General features: G+C 46.9%; 1 protein-coding gene and 1 long non-coding RNA gene across 2 annotated transcripts in view; both read left to right on the forward strand.

Moving 5' to 3' along the window:
- Positions 1 to 11,724, forward strand: part of LOC144805725 (uncharacterized) — a 52,025-nt gene extending 40,301 nt beyond the window's left edge. Inside the window, exon 4 of the long non-coding RNA XR_013605583.1 lies at positions 10,983 to 11,724. This is a non-coding gene — a long non-coding RNA (uncharacterized LOC144805725). The remainder of the gene's footprint in view (positions 1 to 10,982) is intronic.
- A 95-nt stretch (positions 11,725 to 11,819) lies between these two features.
- LOC144805730 (uncharacterized) lies at positions 11,820 to 16,061 on the forward strand. The gene has a single exon (XM_078672223.1). The coding sequence runs from the start codon at positions 12,388 to 12,390 to the stop codon at positions 14,620 to 14,622; it is 2,235 nt and encodes a 744-aa protein (XP_078528349.1). The 5' UTR covers positions 11,820 to 12,387; the 3' UTR covers positions 14,623 to 16,061.
- Positions 16,062 to 21,130: the final 5,069 nt, after the last annotated feature.

The following is a 21,130-nucleotide window of genomic DNA, read 5'->3' on the forward strand; positions in this document are numbered from 1 at the left end:
GGGCAGCACAAGAGCGCACTTTGTCAGAGATCTTTTACTAAGTATGACGGATGAGCATAGTAGGACGGAAGATGTTGTGTCATAAGATGTGAGATTAGTGAAGTCTGAATATAAGATCAACTATCGACCAGTTGCCACAATATAGTTAATGTGATCTACCTGGTCCATGTTGAGATTAAAAACAGTAGCAGAGAAATTGAGGAACTAATGACCCCTATCACTGTGTGAAAGTGTCGATCACCTATAAGCCTGCTGGTAAGCTGGGGTCTATACTTCAGGTCAACGTTTTTCATGCCTTGTGTAGTCATGGAGCAATCTGTTGGCATTTCATCAGGACCAAGTATGGGAAAATGGGTAAATGTGACCTAATCTTCTTCACAGTGTGAGGAGCTCTGTAACTCAAAGCCCTGCACCGTGCATAGGTGATAAGGTGCCTATTAACATCTTACTACCACAGGTGAGCACTGCCTAACAGGGTGCACTAGATACGGTAACCCTCCTAAAATTCAGGACATACTGACTTATCCAATAACGAGGACAGACGCCGCATCAGAGGGCAACTGGTTTGAAAAGCACCTGCTTCCTAGGGTTCCCGCGTTCAGTTAGAGATAATGTCTGTGGGACTGAACCTCCAGAACAGTATACTGTGAGTTGATTTATATGAAGAATGTGTATACTGGACTGTCATTTTCCTCGTCATCTCTTGTGATATGTAAAATAAATCACAACACACTGGGAGGCCAACAAATCTATCATACATTTAATGCAAAAATAGCAAAAGGCCAAGCAAACTAACAAGTGACAATTGTCTTTGCAATGGACGAGAGCATCCACCCTAAAGCAAGTTGGAGTATATAATGCTAATGCGGCACAATGTATTTTTATACACTTTTCTCCTAATACAAGACAATGAAACCTGAACACATGATAGAAACAGTTACTGAAACGACACTAATGAGTAGGAGGCAGGATCTTCTCTCGAGAGGAATGTGAGGAGTCTGTGAGGACTAGTGATCATACTAACCAGCTTCAGTCAGTATTGGCTCCCTGAGACCTATTATCCTGCTAAGTAACTCCAGTCAGTAGTGACCCCTGTACCTTAAATCCTGCTAATATTCAAAACCAGAGGTCAACTTGACTGCCAACCTGTTCCAGTCAATATTGACATGTATGGGGGCATGGCCAAGCAACATGGCCATCAGGACGTAGTCTCCCGCAGCTCCCGGCCAGCCTGACGTACAAATCCTGATTTAGACCAGATCCTGGTGCCTACGGACAACTATAATTGTGGATTTAGTGACCGGAATACCTGAGACACTCAGACAAGCTGGATGTGGAAGGACTGGGAAATATCTTGGAAAACTCGATGTACCAGCTCCCGCTGGATGTGGAGGAGGCCACGACCATTTATAATAATTGGCTTTTGGATGCCTGTGATCAGCTTGTTTCTCACAAAAAGTGGACTCCCAAATGGGCCTCTCCTGCAGAGGTGAATTGGCGAAAATTTTATGACAAAGCAGAGGAGAATTTAAAAACTTGTATTTCCAGTTACAAGCAAGCTCTTTTGGAAGCTAAAAAAGAGTACTTCTTGTTACAAAATACCATGAACTTTAAATGATCAACCGCCCGCTCTAGCTCTGAGAAAACGGGAAGTGCAAACCAAGCCCGCATTAGCCGAAAGCAAAAGGCAGTCCGGTACATAATGGGCCAGCAGATTCGCCAAAATCTGCGGTCCTTGGTAGGTCAATATTTTGTGAGCCACACACAAAGACTTAAACTGGATTCTTTTTGCTATCGGTAGCCAGTGCAATTTTAGGCAGAAGGTGCGAGACTGAGCAAGATCTGGGCAAAGCTAGCAGGGCGCGAGCTGCTGGGTTCTGGATTCTCTGCAGGCGGACAATACAGGACTTGTTGACGCCTAAATATTAGGAGCTGTCTCTACCCAGCACTAGAATTTCTGACTTGGCAGCATTCAGCTGTAAACAACTAGCTGCCATCCAGTCAGAGATAGCTACCAAGTCCTCTTTCAATGTGATGAGATTGTCTTGGCAGTTCCTCGAAAAAAGTGATGACTAGCTGGGTGTCATCGGCGTATGAAACCAATGACAACCCTCTGCTTTTTGCCAGCAGGGCTAGGGGCTGTACAAAGATGTTAAAAAGTGCAGGGCTCAATATAGAGCCCTGAGGAACCCCGTGTTTAATAGCATGTATGTGAGAATGAAACGGTGGCGCCATCACTTGAAATGCTCGACAGATTGTGCCAGGACTGAGTTCACATATGCCTCAGTAACCTTAGCCAGAAAAGGAAGCTGGGAAATTGGACGGATGTTACTCGGGTCCGATGACTCCAAGGAAGGCTTTTTTAAAAGTGGAATGATTTTTCTAAACTAGCTAACCCCGCCACTCCAAAGAAACAGGGGGATGCAGAATTTTGTAATAAAATAGCTGGCTTTTTAAAAAGTAAAGTAGAAACAATTTTTACCTCACTCGATGGTCTAATCAATGATACTCAGACTGATTTCAATCTAACAGATCATGAAGTTTAGGTGCTCGGCAGAACTACTGGAGCATTTAACCCCAATTGAGAAAGCAGATTTGGTCAAATTGTTGTCTATGCTAAAATCGGGTGCCCCTAGTGATCCGTGTCCTGCTGGAATTGGTAAGCAAATTCCGGAAACTTTTGGAACGGCTCACACCCCTGCTTAATGCAGTTTTACGGTCCGGAATTTTTCCCAAAAATTGGAAAAAGGCTCTGTGCTTCCTCTTCTAAAGAAGTAATCTCTTGGCCCTAAGTACCCGAATAATTATTGCTCTATCTCTAGGCTTCCACTACCTGCCAAATTACTGGAAAAAGAAATAAATAGCCAAATCAGCAACTTTATCTCTGCCAATAACTCCTTGGACGCATAGCAATATGGGTTTAGAGCTTTTCACAGTACGGAACTGACTTTAATAAAATCAACCGAGGAAATCAGAGAAGCCGTGGATAGGGGAGGTAATGCCATCTTAATCCTCCTGGGCCTATCCGCGGCCTTTGATACGGTCCACCGTTAGGTCCTGCTGAACAGGCTCTCTGATATTGGTGTGAAGGGCTCAGCATGGAAACTGCTACATTCCTTCCTGTCAGACGGTAGATTTAGATGGCAACAGGGCTCGGCAGGGTGCCACAGGGCTCGGCGTTGAACCCTACGCTTTTTAACATCTACGTGGTACACCTGGCCAGTGTCATCCAGTCGTTTGGTTTCCTGGTCACCTCCTATGCTGATGACACACAAATTGTGCTATCGCTGACAGAGGGAGCGGAAAGGGAGGCGGGGGAGAGGTTCTATAATTGCATGAGCTCTATTTCCACCTGGATGTCGTCCAACCGTTTAAAACTCAACTCGGCTAAAATTGAGGTGTTAAAATTTGGCAATAATCCCTGGGTCTGGACCCCGGACTGGTGGCCGGAGGATCTGGGATCGTGCCCTACACTCTCTAGGAAAGCTAAGAATTTGGGAGTCATGGTGGATAACAAATTCACCATAGGGGACCAAGTGAATCAGGCAAGTTTAGCAAAAAAATGAAGTTCTTCCTATCGGCAGACAACCTAAGGACGGTTGTCACTGCACTCATTATGTCCCGTCTGGACTATTGCAACAGCCTCTATCTTAATGTTCAGAAACAACATATGAACAAGTTGCAACTGGTCCAGAACGCGGCAGCGAGAATGCTGACGGGAACCCGTAGGGTTGCTTTGGTCAAAGGAGAACTTAAGAACTGCATTTGCTCCCAGTTCCACTTATATCACGCTTCAAGGCACTTTGTGTCGTCTTTCGGGCCATTAATAGGATTGGTCCGGAGTTTCTTAAAACCAGATTTACATGGTATGTTCCTACGTTCCTCCGGATCCAAATTAGTCCAAACCTCCAACTTTAAGAAAACTAATTGGGGAGGCAGAAGTTTTCTCCACTGTGCCTCCAAAGCATGGAATGAACTTCCGTTCCCTCTCAGAAATGTGCTAAACCTTTTTTCTTTTCGCAAGGGTTTGAAAACATGAATCTTCTCCCACTAAACAGCTGATGCTCCCCAGGTCACCAGTACTCAGCGGCAGGACATCCTAGGGTAGCAGTGCGCTTTACAAGTACAAATAACATAACATAACATAGACACACAGACACACACACTCTCTCACTCACACACATTCTCACACATACCCACCCTACCACACATAAGAAACATATAATTAACTTCTAAATGACACCTTCAACTAGGACCATTAGTAAATAGGTTCATGCAGAATTCAAAAGATCCTACTTGTAAGGATATCTGTGCAGTCATCCCCATGACCGGAAAGAAGAAATTAAAATGAATTAATAAAATGCTTTAGGAGGCTAAGCATTCTTAAATTAAGAAATGAATTAAAGATAAGCCAGGAATAGAGAGAAACAGAAAAAGAAAGAGGATAAAAAAAAGTAAAATCTATCTATATAAATAAAAATGTATCTGTTTGTTGTTCAAAATCTCAAATCTCCGAAAGTACTCCACCGATTGCTTTGAAATTTTGACACAACGTTGGATTCGAAAACGGGCGTGTTTTTATATACACAACGTTGGATTCAAATACGTGCGTGTCGAATACGTGCGTGTTTTTAATCGAAAGCCCGAACAGACCCTATCGATTTGGTTGATGCGCAACAACTACAAGGGACGCATAGAGACAATAGTCTACATATATTAGGATGGACAGTTGGTGTCAGGATGGCAGACCGTGAAGTGGGTGGAGGAAGGGGGGAGGAGTTGGTTCAGTTTGCAACATAATTTAAAAGAACACGATGCAACCGCGACCTGCGGTTCTGTTACATGTTATATATTAAGGATGCGCCCAAAAGCTACCATCTGTACTGTTTGTTTCTGTTATATTAACTGATGTGATGTGATTTAAACATGTATCAAATTGATATCGGTAAAAACTGGATAACAAGCAGCAAAAAAAACATGAGTACTTGCTATGATACATGTACTACAAACTGTGTTTTTCGAAACAGTTTCTTTAAAAACATTTAAAAAAAAAAGCTCAGGGCCAATCTTTAGAATTGTGCGGTTTAGATCTAGACACGGATTGCTTCTCACAGGGACAATTATATGTTGCGTGTTCTGGAGTCGGCAAACCAGACAATCTCTACATCTGCACAGACAATGGAACAACAAAAAATATTGTATACCCACAAGCATATTAGAAACGTGCGTTTACTCTTTTCTTTCTTTTCCATTTAACCAGACTGAGCCACAGCAACGCGTGGCCGGGTACAGCTAGTAAAGATAATAAAAACAAGGGAAATAGAAAGTACGAAAGAAAGAAATGAGGCTCTCATATATTATATTCAGTGGTGCTTGTAATACGGCGGCCAGGATATCCATCACGTTTGTGTCTAACTAACCCTGCCAGCAAACTCTAAATCAGGCTCTTGACACTTTGCAATGTTGCTGCTGTTAACTGTGCACCATTACTTCCGCAGAAGTCACGGGCAAGAGACACCTGGCTGCCTGTAACATACTTTTTATAATTACAAGGGTGTGATAACACCGCATAAACAACAAGTGCAGATTAAACCGCAGGGTTCAAATAAACCCACACACACAGCGTAAGATTACGCTGTACTAAACACACACGCCTCAATAACAAGTAACTAATACAAAGACTGATGGACATAATGAAGCAGAACTAGAGATACATGCATAGCACAGACAAGATAAAGGTCTTGATTTAGAGTTTGGTGAGCAGGGTAATCCTGCACAAGCGTGATGGAGTATCCTGTCCAACAAACCGATGGTCTGCCTGACCTAATGCAAGTCAGCTGGATTGTCATGTGTCCAGCCTTACTTGAGTGGCATTGATGTAAATACATTGGACGGCCCTTCCTCTCTAGATCAGGCTGTCTGATATATGTTTCTCTTATTCAGGACCACCAGGGAATACCTGGCAGTCGTGATGAGAATGTGTTTTTAAATGAATCCCACTTCCTGGGAGAAAATTAATCAGGGAGAAAGTTCCAAGAGTGTGAGGGTGATTAGTTATTGGTTTTTAAAAATCAACTCCAGATTTGGAACAAAAGTTGCTGAATGGCCGCCTGGAAACATCCCCAAGGGATCCAGAGAATTGTAGATCAACTTCCTATAGATGGTCGAGATTGCTTTTTCGGTTGGGGATTAGTTAGCAGCTGGTCCTCCATTGGGGATGCATCAGGCAACTTCCCCCCTTTCCATATGTGACCTTGCAGAGCGTGACCCACCTGCAAATGTCAGAACCATCTTTAGTCACCTAATATACCTTTGTTGTAGGATTGTGAAGGACACAAGTGCCTGTCTCCTCCACACATCGCCCGGCCGTTCTAAGCTAATCAATCCCCATTTTGTAAAGCCCTGCAATCCTCCCACTGCACTTAAGAGATCACCATCCTACAGTGGAGTAATTTCAGTCAGCTTACCTTCTCAGCCTAAACACTTGGTAGCCTCTCTTCACACCCTTACCACTTTATGGATATGAGTAGCTAGGGTGCACTCATACTTTCTTCGATACAGCACGGCGTGGGGTAACCTCTCTTGCCCATGGCCAATCTATCTACCCGGTAAGCAGGATCCTCACAGTCCGCAAAAACCCAGTTGTTGACTGCCACCAGCTGCGTGGCCCAATAATACTTGCGAATGCTCCGGACCGCCAGTCCACCTTAAACTCCCCTCTGCATCTTACTCAGTGCGAAGTGCCACCATCCCACAACAGGAGCCAAAGTTCTCAGTCTACCTTTTAAAAGAAAATGTCTGGTGGGATCTTAAAGGACGTTTTTTGCACGATGTACAGGAAACCCTGGAGGGTCATCACTTTAAATAGGGCCACTCGGCCCAGTAAGGAGAGCGGGAGCGCCCACAAGTGTGGGGCATCCCAGCGAAGCCGGTCTAATTTCGGGAGTATGTTCCTGCCTGTGCTCTCTTGTAATGACCACAACCAAATATTTAAAGCCATGTAGTGCCACCCAAACTGTGCACCTAGAGTGCAGCCGCAGGGTCCCTGCCACCAGCAGGAATATTAAGGACGTCTTCCAATTGATCTTATATCTTTAATAATCTCCAAATATGTGAAAGATTTGTAGGATTTGTTCACTCGAGAAGGCTGATTACGTGTCCTACAGCAAAACATCACCGTAGACGGAGATTCTCTCATCCCACTCTTGATCAACTGGAATACCCCATATGAGAGGTCCTGGCGAACCCACGCATGTGTGAAGAGCATAGGAGACAAGGAACATCCCTGTCGGACGGCAAAGACTCGGGAGACTGTGTTATTGACGTGCATGCACTCTAGAGGGGCAGCATTCAAGAGCTTGACAGCAGTGCCACTGGTTCAGCAAAGGAATCCCCTGTTGCGTGTAGTAATCCATTAAGGTGTCAGAGATTTAAGCGCGTTCCCTGGTGTGGCATAAAGCTACTGTTCGCAGGCAGATCGCCGGGGCCTATTCAAGGACCTTAGTCTCAAAATTAAGCAGGGAGATAAGTCAATAAGACCCACACTCAGTTGCCGGTTCGTCCTTTTTGGGATGACCGCCACCTCAGACGTTCTGTGGTCCTCCGGGAGACACCCTTATTTTCATATACTCTGGAGGTACTCCCTGATTTTATCCACCATGCTTTTATATAATTCTAAAGGGAGCTCATCAGGTCCCGTCGCTTGCCCTTTTTGCAAGGTTCCTAATGTCTACTGTCAGGTCTTGGTCTAGTGCGTCTCGGTCCTTATTTGTTAGCATTGGCAGGGTCAGGTCTTTCAGGAAGTCTCTCCCAGTGTTTCTGTCCCCTTGTTGTCAGTGTCCTCAAGGATCCAGTTCCGTCCTTTGTCTGGTCTCTCTTACCATGTAAGCAACTCATTGGCTTTATCACCGACATCATATAGACAATGCTGGGTAGCCAGCGCTTTAGTGCACGCTATTTTCCATTAGTGCTTTTAATGTATGCTGCTTCAGTTGATGGTGCAATGGGAGAGAAACTGATTCCCCACTTGCCAAGCGAACCTCCAGGAAAGCACATTCCTTGTTCTGAGCCTCGCACTTCAATTTACGTTCCGTCGACATTCTCCCAATCAAGGCTTGTGTCTGTCCTCGAATCACTGCCTTGAATTCACCCTATAGCATGCAAGCTGATTCAACAGGCCGCCCATTCTCCTTAAAATAGAATTCTGCTCTATCTCTCATACAAGCTTTGAACGTCTTGTCTTTTAAATATCACGGATCAACCCCTGGGGGTAGGATGAAGTCCACAACCGGACCATCGAGTTGCACCTCCACCAGCGAATGGTCTGAGATTCCCCCTGCTATGTGCGTAACAGCTCTAAAATCAAATTTATGGACAGTCTGGGTGAAAGGATGGTGCAGGCATGCTAGACTATCATGTGCTGCAGACTGGTGCGTCCGGTTCTGATACCCTCTTCCCCTTTAGGGGCATTTAGGAGTATCATGAATATAGTATAGGGTCAGTTCTGTCATTCCAGTCACCCCAATGCTTGTATGCTCTGTTGTAAGCGTCTTACCCTTTCACAGGATGAGTCAGTCTTGTCTGGGTCTCTTTCCTGTTTCCCGACATTTGAATGGTACGCCCGAAGACTCGAGAGAGCAGTGACCCACCAGCAGGCTTTTGTGGAGTGCTTTTGTCCTGGATATAGTGCTGCATTCAGTAGGGCACCCACTCTGTCTATTCTTTGCCTTTGCCTGAAGATAAGCAGTCCCAAGGTAGCAGTCACACCTGGCCTGTCGGTAAGTGCAGCCGCCTCTGGAGGCCCGACCGTCAGCAATTGAGCCCACACTGTGGCCGGCTGGACCACAGGCGTGAGCTCAGACAGGGTGTTCGACACTGGAGTAGTTGTAGTCCCTCATGAGCTTCTGACACAGAGTATTCAGAAATCCAGCAGCTAAAAGCCCAACACAGGCTCTACAGGAAGTCAATAGATTCAGACCCTGTTGTGTTAGGAATTTGACAAGTGAAACCTTGAACAGGCCTGTTGGCCTCACACAATCGTCCTACTGGGCCTCAAAAATCATGTTGTCGTAGACTTTTATTTTCTGCCTTGAACTTTTGGGAGAGACTTGGGGGGGGGGGCGGGGTCCCTCAGACTAGCTGGTCCTGCTGGATGGCTTTCCGGCCCGCCCTACAGAGAATGAGGATGTGTCGGACCTTGCTTCTTCCCGGACAACCTTGTCCTCCTGCTGGATAGTCAAACTCCCTTCCTTTTCTTACCAGACATGCAGGCTTCTAGGCAGACTTCTAGGTTCTTCAGGACAGGTACCCAGCTTCTCCATTAAGTAATTCAGCCTGCAGGTGATGTCCCTGCAACTTAGATAGACTATCAGGCTGTTACCATCCCTGGTGTCACAGCAGGCACCTGGGTACTTTGTAGAGCACTTTATTCCTGGGTAACAGAGGACTTTGAACTAGGGTATAAAAGAGGGATAGATGGTCCCACTTGTATACACAACTGGCAGGCAGGAGATGCGGTTTACTCTGTCGCGCTCTCACATTGCTTCTATGCTACGCATACCAACACCCTAAACACGCTCTTGATGTTAGCGCAAAGTCTGGACACAGGCATAGAAATGGAGCATTACATAAGTGTGTCAGCAGGACGCCACTCCACTGACCATGATGCAAAGATATCATAAGGCTATTGATCCTTACAACAGGGTGCATTGCCACCACCGCTCTAGCTGTTAAACCCATGACAGTACTCTGCCTTTACCCCTTCGGTGCTCATGACATAACGGTTCCGTCATGAGCTACGGCTGAGCTGTGCTCATGACGGAACCGTTCCGTCAGCTCATGACGGAACCGTTCCGTCATGACCACGCCCGTTTTCATTAGAGCTCAGCACCGGAGGGGGAAACGCGGCCGCACGCAAGGGGTTAAATAAGGGCACACTTGGTGTGACCCTCCAGGTCACAGGACCGGTCCAAGACCTCTCGTAGTCCCTTGTTAGAGGTTGCACAGTACTGGAGTGGCCGAAAAATCTCATGTAATTGTTTTGTGGTAGATTTATCCCAGTAAAGTTCAGTTACAAGTTTGATGCCGTGGACTGGGGAGTTGCCACGAGGAACAGATTCTTCTGCCTGTCAAACCACATGCCATTCACTATTTCATAGTGTTTTTCTGCTTTTACTTGTTTTAAGCAGGTGGTAGATATATGCATGTGGTTGGTTGGGGGTAGATGGGTGAAGCAGGGGAGGGAAGAGGAAAGCATTTTCTAACAGAGGGAAGAATTGTGTGTTTCCCCAGTTAGTAAAAAAACAGCATAATTCCTGGCTGCTTCTGCTGCACCCAGAGTCTGGTGCGTCATTTCAGTAAAATGTTTCTGTCTGGAAAAAAAGGATGTCCTATTTTTTCTGCACCCGGTACATCCGGGTGCAGAAAAACCTAACAACTGATAATCAGGTGGAATAAAATGAACACATGAAAGTACGCCTTAATTTCATTGCCCTTGATTCATACTCTGAACCATAGTTGAGGGATAGGTCTAGGCATAGTCCTCGCAATACACAATAGATTTGCGTGCGGCAGAGTCCAGAGCTCAAAAGTCAGGATACCAGATACAAGTAGGTGGTAACTCAGGGCAGGGGAAACGTCTGTTGTCCGTGGAGGGGAAATTCCCGTCCCAGAAATCTACATTAAAAATTAATTAATAGTATTCTTTTTTTAATATCTGTTTGGTGCCAGTCCATATGACTTTAATGTCTGCCTTTGGGATTCTATGTTACAAGTCCATAGGGTACATGTATCCTTTGTGAGCTTAATAAATTCTACAAATCCTCACTCCTACATCCAAGTACTCTCAGGCTACTATTCTACACTCTGCTCTGTCTGAAGAACAGCTGAACATTTTCAAAATTCTGCAATTCTGCATTGATATGGCTTGTAAATTATTTTTGGGGAAATCTACATGTATTAACTATTTAATTTTTATACTATAGGTGATTGAAATTACGGATGAAGAAAGCAAGATTTAGCACTAAGCAACTGAATGTTAGTGCCATAAGAAGGATTATTTTGAAAAACTGAAGGACATCCAGCATTCTAAGTTTGAACAATTTCCAAAATCTAGGTGTGGCGAGGAAGTGGGAGCTGAGGAAAGTACTATACCTGTAAGTGAAGTCTCTAATTTTGCATTTCATTAACCCAGAGCAAAGTCATATCTGTACACACAGCATCAGAAATAATGCCAGAAAGACCAATCACAGCATCCTCATCTGAAATATTATCAGAAAGACAAATTGCCTCAGCATGACAGAATAACGTTCATCTAAAGCATGCATGATCTAAAGCATCATGTAATTCCAGAGAGGAAGCACACACTGCATTAAAGAAAGATATAACAAAAGGTTTCTTCTGCAAACCATCAAAGAAAAGACACTGAAAGAAGTCTCCGAAGCTGACACGCTAACAACCAAAAGATTGGAAAATCACCTTTGTGCAACAACTGTTTTTAACCAGTTACGCAAGTTTGAGACTATCTGCCTCGGGATATAACACCTCGACCCACTCTGCTCACTCTGGCGAAAACCTTAAAAATTCACCACTTTATTGTGTTCATGACCATCTCAGATTGTTTTCTTTTTATTGTGTGCTGTTCTGTAATTCTATGTAAATCGCCTCGACATTATCTGCTGTGCGTGAATGATATGTAAAACTGTTAAATATCAAAATGGATTAAAGGAGCACCGTTGTGCTATAGCTAATGTAAATAAATCCTCGTCTTCAGAACTACAAATCTTAACCTTACACCAAACTTAGAAAGGGTAAAAGGAACTGATGTTCTGCGCCTAATGATCCACAATAGTACTGTGCACGTTCTAATGTTCTCAGTTACTGCCTTTACGCCAGTGCAAAAAGGTACTTCTCAGTTTAATCATTAAATATCAGACTAACACCTTATCACTGCATTGCTAAGAACCTATACAAATAGATTTGAGAAAAACTTCAGTCACAAAATAAGTTGCTGCCAGAGAGGCTACAACCAAAAGACTATTATCTGCTACAAACATTTCGACATGTGTTACAGGGCTGCATCCAGACATATTTTGCTCAATGCAAGTGTTAAGAAGATTACGCACAATGTCTTTTAGAGATAAATGCTGAACATTATCTAAACAAGCCCGACTCTAAAATCGGGTTCACTCTTACCGTGGCTTATAAGCAAGAGAAAACTAAATGTAGAGATATTAACTCTAGGAATACACCTTTTAAAAACACGGGCTGTTAAAACAATTTCAGTGTTCAAACCTGCCTCAATCAAAGCAAAATAACCCAAGTTGGGGAAAAAGTTACCTGTGCCAAAAAAGATTAAGCCATAAATCTCATCTCACTGAATTTGAGAGAATGCACACTGGGAAAATCCTCTCTCAGTGCTCAGAGTGCCAAAAAAATTTCAGCAGTAAATATTATCTCACTGAGCATATGAGAATCCACACTGGGGAAAAACCTTATCAGTGCTCTGAATGCCAGAAAAGGTTTTGTAACAAACAAAGTCTTTCTCGACATGTATTAATCCACTCTGGCGAAAAACCTTACCAGTGCTCTGAATGCCAGAAATGTTTCAGTTTAAAAAGTAGGCTCACACATCACATACAAATCCACACTGGGGAAAAACCTTATCAGTGCTCTGAATGCCAGAAAAGGTTTAGTATCAAAGCGAGTCTATATCGACATGCATTAACCCACTCTGTGGAAAAACTTTACCAGTGCGCTGAATGCCAAAAAAGTTTCAACCGTGAATCTTATTTCACTGAACATATGAGAATCCACTCTGGGGAAAACCTTTATCAGTGCTCTGAATGCCAGAAAAGGTTTTGTAACAAATCGAGCCTATCTCGACATGCAATAACCCACTCTGTGGACAAACCTTATCAGTGCCCGAATTGCCAGAAAAGTTTCAAAGACAAACGCAGTCTCACTCATCATACAAGATACCACTCTAAGGCTAAGGAAAAACGTTATCAGTGCTCTGAATGCCAGAAACGTTTCAGTGATCAAAGCACTCTGACTCGGCATACAAGAACCCACACTGGGGAAAAACCTCATCAGTGCACAGAATGCCAGAAAAGTTTCATTTACAAAAACAGTCTCACTCGGCATACAATAACCCACACTGGAGAGAAACCATATCAGTGCACGGAATGCCAGAAATGTTTCAGTTGCAAAAGCAGACTCACTGAACATACAAGAATCCACACTGGGGAAAACCCTTATCAGTGCTCTGAATGCCCAAAACATTTCAAACTTAAATCACTTCTAACTGCCCATGTGAGATTCCACACTGGGGAAAAACCTTATCAGTGCTCTGAATGCCAGGAAAGGTTTTGTAACCAACAAAGTCTTTCTCGACATGCAATAACCCATTCTGTGGAACATCCATATCAGTGCTCTGAATGCCAGAAATGTTTCAGTGTAAAACGTAATCTCGCACGGCATACAAAGATCCACACTGGGGAAAAACGTTATCAGTGCTCTGAATGCCACACATGTTTCAGAGACAAAAACTGTCTCACTCGGCATACAAGAACCCACACTGGGGAAAAACCTTATCAGTGCTCTGAATGCCAAAAATGTTTCATTGACAAAAGCAAACTCATTCAACATACAAGAATCCACACTGGGGAAAAACCTTATCAGTGCTCTGAATGCCAGAAATATTTCCGAGACAAAATAAGTCTTTCTCAACATTCAATAACCCACACTGGGGAAAAACCTTATCCATGCTCTGAATGTCAGAAATGTTTCAGAGACAAAAGAACTCTTTCTCAACATATAAGAACCCACACTGGGGAAAAACCTTATCAGTGCTCTGAATGCCCAAAGGATTTCACACTTAAATCACTTCTAACTGGGCATATGAGATTCCACACTGGGGAAAAACCTTATCAGTGCTCTGAATGCCCAAAAGATTTCAACGTTAAATCACTTCTAACTGCACATATGCGATTCCACACTGGGGAAAAACCTTATCAGTGCACTGAATGCGACAAATGTTTCAGGATAAAAAGCAATCTCACTCAGCATATAAGAACCCACACTAGGGAAAAACCTTATCAGTGCTCCGAATGCCAAAAATGTTTCGGCCAAAAAAACAGTCTCATTATTCATATAAGAACCCACACTGGGGAAAAACCTTATCGGTGCTCTGAATGCCACAAATGTTTCAGTGAAAAAAACAGTCTCACTCAGCATATAAGAACCCACACTGGGGAAAAACCATATCAGTGCTCTGAATGCCAAAAATATTTCTGCCAAAAAAACAGTCTCATTATTCATATAAGAACCCACACTGGGGAAAAACCTTATCGGTGCTCTGAATGCCACAATTGTTTCAGTGAAAAAACCAGTCTCACTCAGCATATAAGAACCCACACTGGGGAAATACCTTATCAGTGCTCCAAATGCCAAAAAATTTTCAGCCTTAAATGTAATCTCACTAAACATATGAGAATCCATACTGGAGAAGAAAATTATCAGTGCTCTAATTGTCAGAAAAGATTCAGAGGTAGAGATAATTTCAAGCGCCATAAGAAAACACACCATCAAAATATTTTAGTGCCAGAAAAGCATCAGTTTTAAACACAATCTCACTCTACATGAGCAGACGCACACAGGGAAAAAGCATTAGCAATGCTGTGAATGCCAGAAATTCCTATCTGATCGGCACAGCCTCACTAACCATAAGCGATTCTCCATATTGATGAAAAACCTTATGAGTGTTCTGAATGCCAGAAAAGCTGCAAAGAAAAACGCTATCTCACCATGAGAAACTCCACACTGGAGAAAATCCTTATGCCAAAAAAGCTAGTATCTGAAAGACAGAATCTGGAAGAAACACGTTAGTGTTGAATGAATGAATGAATGAATAGCATTTTTATACCACGCAAAACTTAGCCCCAAGGGGCATCAAGGCGCCAGACAAACAAACAAAAGGTCCACATTACCAGATAGATGAACCAGGAAGCCACAAAAGGCGCAGTCCCTAATATGCCTGGGAGAAAAGCCAGGTCTTCAGGTGTTTTTTGAAGACCGCTAAAGAGGATTGGCTAGTGAGCTCCAAAGTGAGAGAGTTCCAGAGTTTAGGAGCTAGAACAGAAAAAGCTCTGCCTCTCCACTTTGCCTTTGTGAACTTGGGGACCACAAGCAAATTCTTGGAAGAAGACCGGAGGGTTCTACTGGGGGAATACACACCCAGAAGGGCCCTGATACCTTCTGAGCCTGCGCCGTAAAAAGCACCATGGGCTAAGCACAGGAGTTTAAAGGTAATCCTAGAGGGGATGGGAGTTCCTGCCAAAAGTCTTGAATCATTTGAAAAGATACCATCCAGCGTATGGCCGGCCAAATGTGTGGGGCTAATGACCAGTTGACCCAAACCACATGCCGCTAGACCATCTACAAATACTGCAGTATCCTTCGATTCTATGGCCTCTAAGTGAAAATTAAAATCGCAGAGAATACTGAAGTGGGGCTTATCAACGTAGGGCTCTATCAATTTAAGGATGTCATGGGCAAAGGTCGTTCTGGGGCCAGGAGGTCTATAACAGAGAATACCAGAGAAAGAGGCCGAGGGAAGTAAATTAATAGAGAAATATAAAGCCTCAAACTTATCAGAGGGTAAAGAAAGAGGCTTAGTGCTACAAGTAAAAGTGTCTCTGAAAAGGATACCCAGGCCACCTCCCTTTCGTCCTGACCTATCCATTCTGGCCAAAGAATAGCCCTCGGGGCATGCCTCTACGAAGTCAGGGCCGGAGGTTTCAGAACCCCAGGTTTCGGTAATAAAGACCCAAAGGGGCCTTTTTTGAGAGACAAAGTCGTTGAAGGCAACATTATTACGAGCCAACGACCTAGCATTAAGGAGCAGGCCAGCCTCACTTAAATCGTTAGGAACGGGAAACTGACTTCCATATCTCCTAGATTTATTAAGACAATAATGGCGAGGGCGTATGGATCTAGAAACCCCTTTGCAACAGTTGAGATTAACCAGGTTGTCAGGAATAGAAGAGAAATGACACGGTTTAAACCCAGGTCTAAGTGCAAGAAGTGCAGAGTGGGAATATAACTCACGATTTATATGAAGGGTAAAACGTGGTCCAGCCCAACTAGCCCCTTGCGCGTCCTTAGCGCGGACGGGTGCAACTTCGGCGCACGCTGCTGCGCGCGTCCGCTGTGCGCGGAGAAAGTCATCCTGATTAAATATGGCCGGCCCGAGTCTGGCGCACCACCTGACCGGCACCAGCCAATGGGAGCGGGGGGACTAGCTGTCTGCCGCCGTGCCCTCCACGCAAACGGGAAAACCCGCGGTGGAACGGGGCACAGGCAGGTAGGGACCAAACAACACTAAGCAAAGCACCCAATGCACAGTAAAATAATTTCCAATTAAAATGCGAGAAGTTTTAAAATTCGGCGATATATGAAAAGTAAATTCTAAAATAGCAGCAGTAAAGACCAGTTAGCAGCAAGTCAATTCAAATTATTTTAGAGCAACCGGGCATAGTAAGTCATGCACCGGTAACGAGAACCAACCGAGGATTCCAGTCGTCCCGATTAAATATGGCCGGCCCCGAGTCTGGAGCACCACCTGACCGGCACCAGCCAATGGGAGCAGGGGGACTAGCTGTCTGCTGCCGTGCCCTCCACGCAAACGGGAAAACACGCTGTGGAACGGGGCACAGGCAGGTAGGGACCAAACAACACTGAGCAAAGCACCCAATGCACAGTAAAATGATTTCCAATTAAAATGCGAGAAGTTTTAAAATTCGGCGATATATGAAAAGTCAATTCTAAAATAGCAGCTGTAAAGACCAGTTAGCAGCAAGTCAATTCAAATTATTTTAGAGCAACCGGGCATAGTAAGTCATGCACCTGTAGATTCCTTACCTTAGAATTACCCCCAGGCGTCAGACTGGATACGGATAGTTTTTCGTCAGCAGTACCCCTGCGCGTCGGTAGGTGTCGTCTTCGGCTCCGTGTCGGTGTCGTGATCGCCGGAATGATGTCGCTGGAGTACTTAGAGGCCTCCCTCGTGCGCTGACGCCAGTTCTTCTTTTTTCCGCGCTAGCTAGCGCAGATCCGGGACGAGCACGTACCTTTAGTCATTTTTTGACTAACTTTTTGGACATTTTTGTCTATCTTTGTCGAGTCGACTCGACTCCTGGTGCCAGTAGGGATGCCCGGTTTAAAGCTGTGTGACGCCTTTAACCGACTGAAGTCTGTTACCGACCCCCTCCGCCGGTGTCCCTACTGTTTGGGGGGCGACCACGATGACAAGTCGTGCCCTGACTGCCGGGCCTTGACGTCGAAGGCTAGGCGGGAGCGTTCCCGTAAGCTCCTCGAGCTCCGGCAGTCGACTCTGTGCCGCTCGAGGTCCCAGTCGGGGAGGAAGTCGAGGAACTGGTCGCGGAGCCGCAGTCATCACCGATGATCCGGATCCAAGTCCTCGCACTCGGGTAAGTCGAGGCATGTCAAAAAGAAGCAGTGTTGCTCTTCGGACTCCCCTCGCCACTCACGCGGCTCAGGAGTCGCATCCTGTCCCACACCCTCCGCTCCCTGGACTCAATGCGACTCCGGGCGATATTAGAGACTTCCTCGTTGCCAAGAGGACTCTCTTCCCGCCATCAACACCTGCCGGCGCGGCTTCGGGCCCCACTGGGAGTCCTAACTTGCTGGCGGCTTCGGCCCCGGTGCCGTCGGCAACTTCGGTCTCGGCGTGCAGGACCCCGTGGGATCCAGGCCTGGATCCCGGTCGACGCCAGTTGACCTTATGACTTCTCCGCTGGTGCTGACCCCGGCGCCATCCTCGGACAACACCGTCCCTGGTTTTAGCCCCAGTACCGGTTCGGCGTCGGAGCAGCGCGTCTCTGACATCGATGGGTGAGCCCTTCACCTATGACCCGGCTCTGTCATTTATGCAAGTGTGGCTCACTGGTTAGAGGACGCAGACCCTGAAGCAGAGGTCAGACCTGGGACCAGGGTTCAATTCCCGACGCGGCAGGGTCTTGAGCCCAAATGTCCACGGACTCGACAATTCTCGCTTCGGTGCCTACTCGAATCACGGGTTCATACTCTGCAACTCTGGGCAATAGCTTGCTTAATCTCCACTACGCCCCCCCCCCACCGCGGCGGGATGCCTGGCTTTTACCTTGGGGATGCCCAGTAGGGGTTATCCCACAGGGAACAGCCAGGTTCCCAAAGCAAGCGCCTTGAGACCTATCGGTGATAAAGCGCTATATAAGAACCTTTGACATTTTACATTTGACATGCCTGTTAATCAGGACACGGATCAAGGGGAGGACTGGGAGGGGTCTGAGGACCCTCTGACACAGTGCCAGTTAAGTCAGGACTGAGCTGGGGATGCCAGTGGTCTAGACACTTTGCCTGACACTGGTTTTCTCTCTCCTCCCTCAGTGACTACGGAGGAGGGGGCTACTTATGCTGTGGTGTTGCGCAGGGCGGCAAAGGCCCTAGCCCTTGAGCTCCCTGCAGCAGCGTGAGGACTAACTTCCTCACCGAGGTGCTTCAACCGCCAGTCAGCTCTACAAAGCCTCTGCTGCCGTTTAATGAGGCCCTCACTGACTTTCTGATGTGCACTTGGTCCAAGCCCTCCACAGTTCTCCCTGTGGATCAGTATGTGGACCGACGCCAATGCCCGGCTCCGGGCGACCCCTGCTTTCTGTCCACCCACTCCACCCCCGAGAATCTGGTTATCCAGGCCTCCACGTCCCAGACCGCATTCCCGACCGCTCCGCCGGATCAGGAATCCAAAAGGCTAGATCAGTTTGGCAAGAAACTGTTCTTCTCGGTCAGCCTAGGATTGCGGTCCATTAACACTGCATGCCTTTTGGGCTGTTACACCCACTCTCTGGGATACGGTGGCGGACGTGCTGCCCCAGTGTCCGGCGGAGGCCCAGACACGGCTCGCCCAGGCTGTCGCTGACGGCCGAGACGCAGCACGGTATTCCATCCGATGTGGACTTGACACCACGGACTCGCTGGGCAGAGCCAATTCAACGACTGTGGCGATTACTCGTCACGCCTGGCTGAGGTCCGCCAGTTTTTCAGGAGATGTCCAGAACACACTCATGGACATGCCCTTTGATGGCCGTCTCCTCTTTGGCGACAAAGCAGATAGCGAGCTTGAGCGCTTTAAGGACTTCAGGGCTATGGCCAAGTCCTTGGGCCTGTCGGGCCAGCGCCAGTAAACTTCTGCTTTTCGTCTCTTTCGTGGCCACGGAAGGGGCACCCCTACACGTTTGTACAGCCTCAACGCGGTTGCGGACGTGCTGCCTGCCGTGGCGGAGCAGGGGGTCAGAGAGCCGGTCAGTCCACATCAACTCCCGCAGCTTCTGCCTCAAAGCCTTCCTAGTCCGAGCTTTCAGGCTCATTCCACTCCAGTCGGAGGCAGGGTTTGCCATCACGTACTCCCCTGGCGTTCCATCACTTCGGACAGGTGGGTGCTGCAAATCATCCGAAGGGGCTACTCCCTCCCCTTTGAGGCGACACCTCCAGCCATGCCACCACAGTATCATGTCGCGGGATCACTTGCAACTTCTGCGAGAGGAAGTTACGGCCCTCTTGGCCAAGGGGGCCATCGAGCGCGTTCCTAGTCCAGAAGTAGGACGTGGTTGTTATTCCCACTCCTTTCTTGTTCCAAAGAAGGGTAAAGGGGGCCTGTGCTCTATCTTGGACCTCAGGAGCATCAACGGCTTCCTCCTGAAGGAGAAGTTCAAGATGCTGACTTTAGCTCAGGTTCTGGCTGCCGTAGACCCTGGAGACTGGATGGTAGCTTTGGACTTGCAGGACACCTATTTCCATATTCATGTCCTGCTGGCCCACCGGCGTTACATGCAGTTCATGGTAGGCCACAAGCACTTTCAGTTTACCGTGCTCCCCTTCTGCCTTACCAGTGCCCCCCGGATGTTCACTAAAGTGATGGCAGTGGTTGCAGCTCATCTGCGCAGATTAGGGGTTCCAGTCTTCCCCTATCTCGACCACTGGTTGTTGAAGGCGGGCTCGCCCCAGACAGTCGTCTTCCACCTCCAGAGTACGGCCGGTCTCCTGCACTCGCTGGGGTTCTCCATCAACGTGCCGAAGTCACACCTGAGTCCCTCTCAGAAGATCCTCTTCATCGGAGCGGTTCTACACTCGCGCAGTTTTGGGTGTATCCTCCTGAGCAGCGGGTTTGGGATATTCAGGATCTGTTTCCAATCTTTCAGCCTTTATCCAGAGTTTCGGTCAGAATGACCCTGCTGCTCCTGGGGCTGATGGCCTCCTGCATCCTGCTGGTACATCACGCCAGGTGGCGGATGCGGGCTCTCCAGTGGGACCTGAAGTTCCAGTGGGCACAGCATCAGGGCAACCTGACTGACCACGTCCTGATCTCGAAGGGCACTGCGAGACAGCTGCAGTGGTGGCTCATGGACCGCGATTGGGTCAGTGGCAGATCCCTCTCCCTTCCCCAACCGGAGCACACAGTGGTGACGGGTGCGTCCCTCCTAGGATGGGGTGGCCACATGGGACAGGCGGAGATCCGAGGCCTCTGGTCTCCGGCTCCATATCAACCTTCTGGAGCTGCGGGCGATCCGACTTGCACTGAAGGCATTCCTTCCCTCTGTCCGGGGAAGTGTAGTGCAGGTGTTCACGGACAACACCACCGCCATGTGGTACTGCAACAAACAAGGGGGGGGGGTTGTGGACCCTCTGTCAGGAGGCTCTGCGCCTCTGGACATGGCTGGAATTTCAGGGCATCACCCTGGTGGTTCAACACCTTGCAGGTTCGCCGAACACCAGGGCGGACGAACTCAGCCGCCGGTGCATGATCGATCACGAATGGCGTCTGTACTCGGACGTGGCGCAAGGTCTCTTTCAGCAGTGGGGAGAGCCTTGGTTAGATCTATTCGCCACCGAAGAGAACGCGCAATGTCTTCAGTTCTACGCGTTGGAATTTCCAAGGCGGCACTAGCTCGGCGATGCTTTTCGTTGCGAATGGAGTTGCGGTCTGTTGTACGCCTTTCTGCCTATCCCACTTCTGCCCAGAGTGCTGAAGAAGATCAGGCACGACCGGGCCCAAGTCATCCTTGTGGCTCCGGAT

The sequence above is a fragment of the Lissotriton helveticus genome (genome assembly GCF_964261635.1).
Source record: "Lissotriton helveticus chromosome 1_1 unlocalized genomic scaffold, aLisHel1.1 SUPER_1_unloc_2, whole genome shotgun sequence".
Lineage (NCBI taxonomy): Eukaryota > Metazoa > Chordata > Amphibia > Caudata > Salamandridae > Lissotriton > Lissotriton helveticus.

Bases quoted from the DNA above. Each gene is read 5' to 3' on its own strand.
- LOC144805730 (XM_078672223.1), top strand. From the start codon at position 12,388: ATGCACACTGGGAAAATCCTCTCTCAGTGCTCAGAGTGCCAAAAAAAT.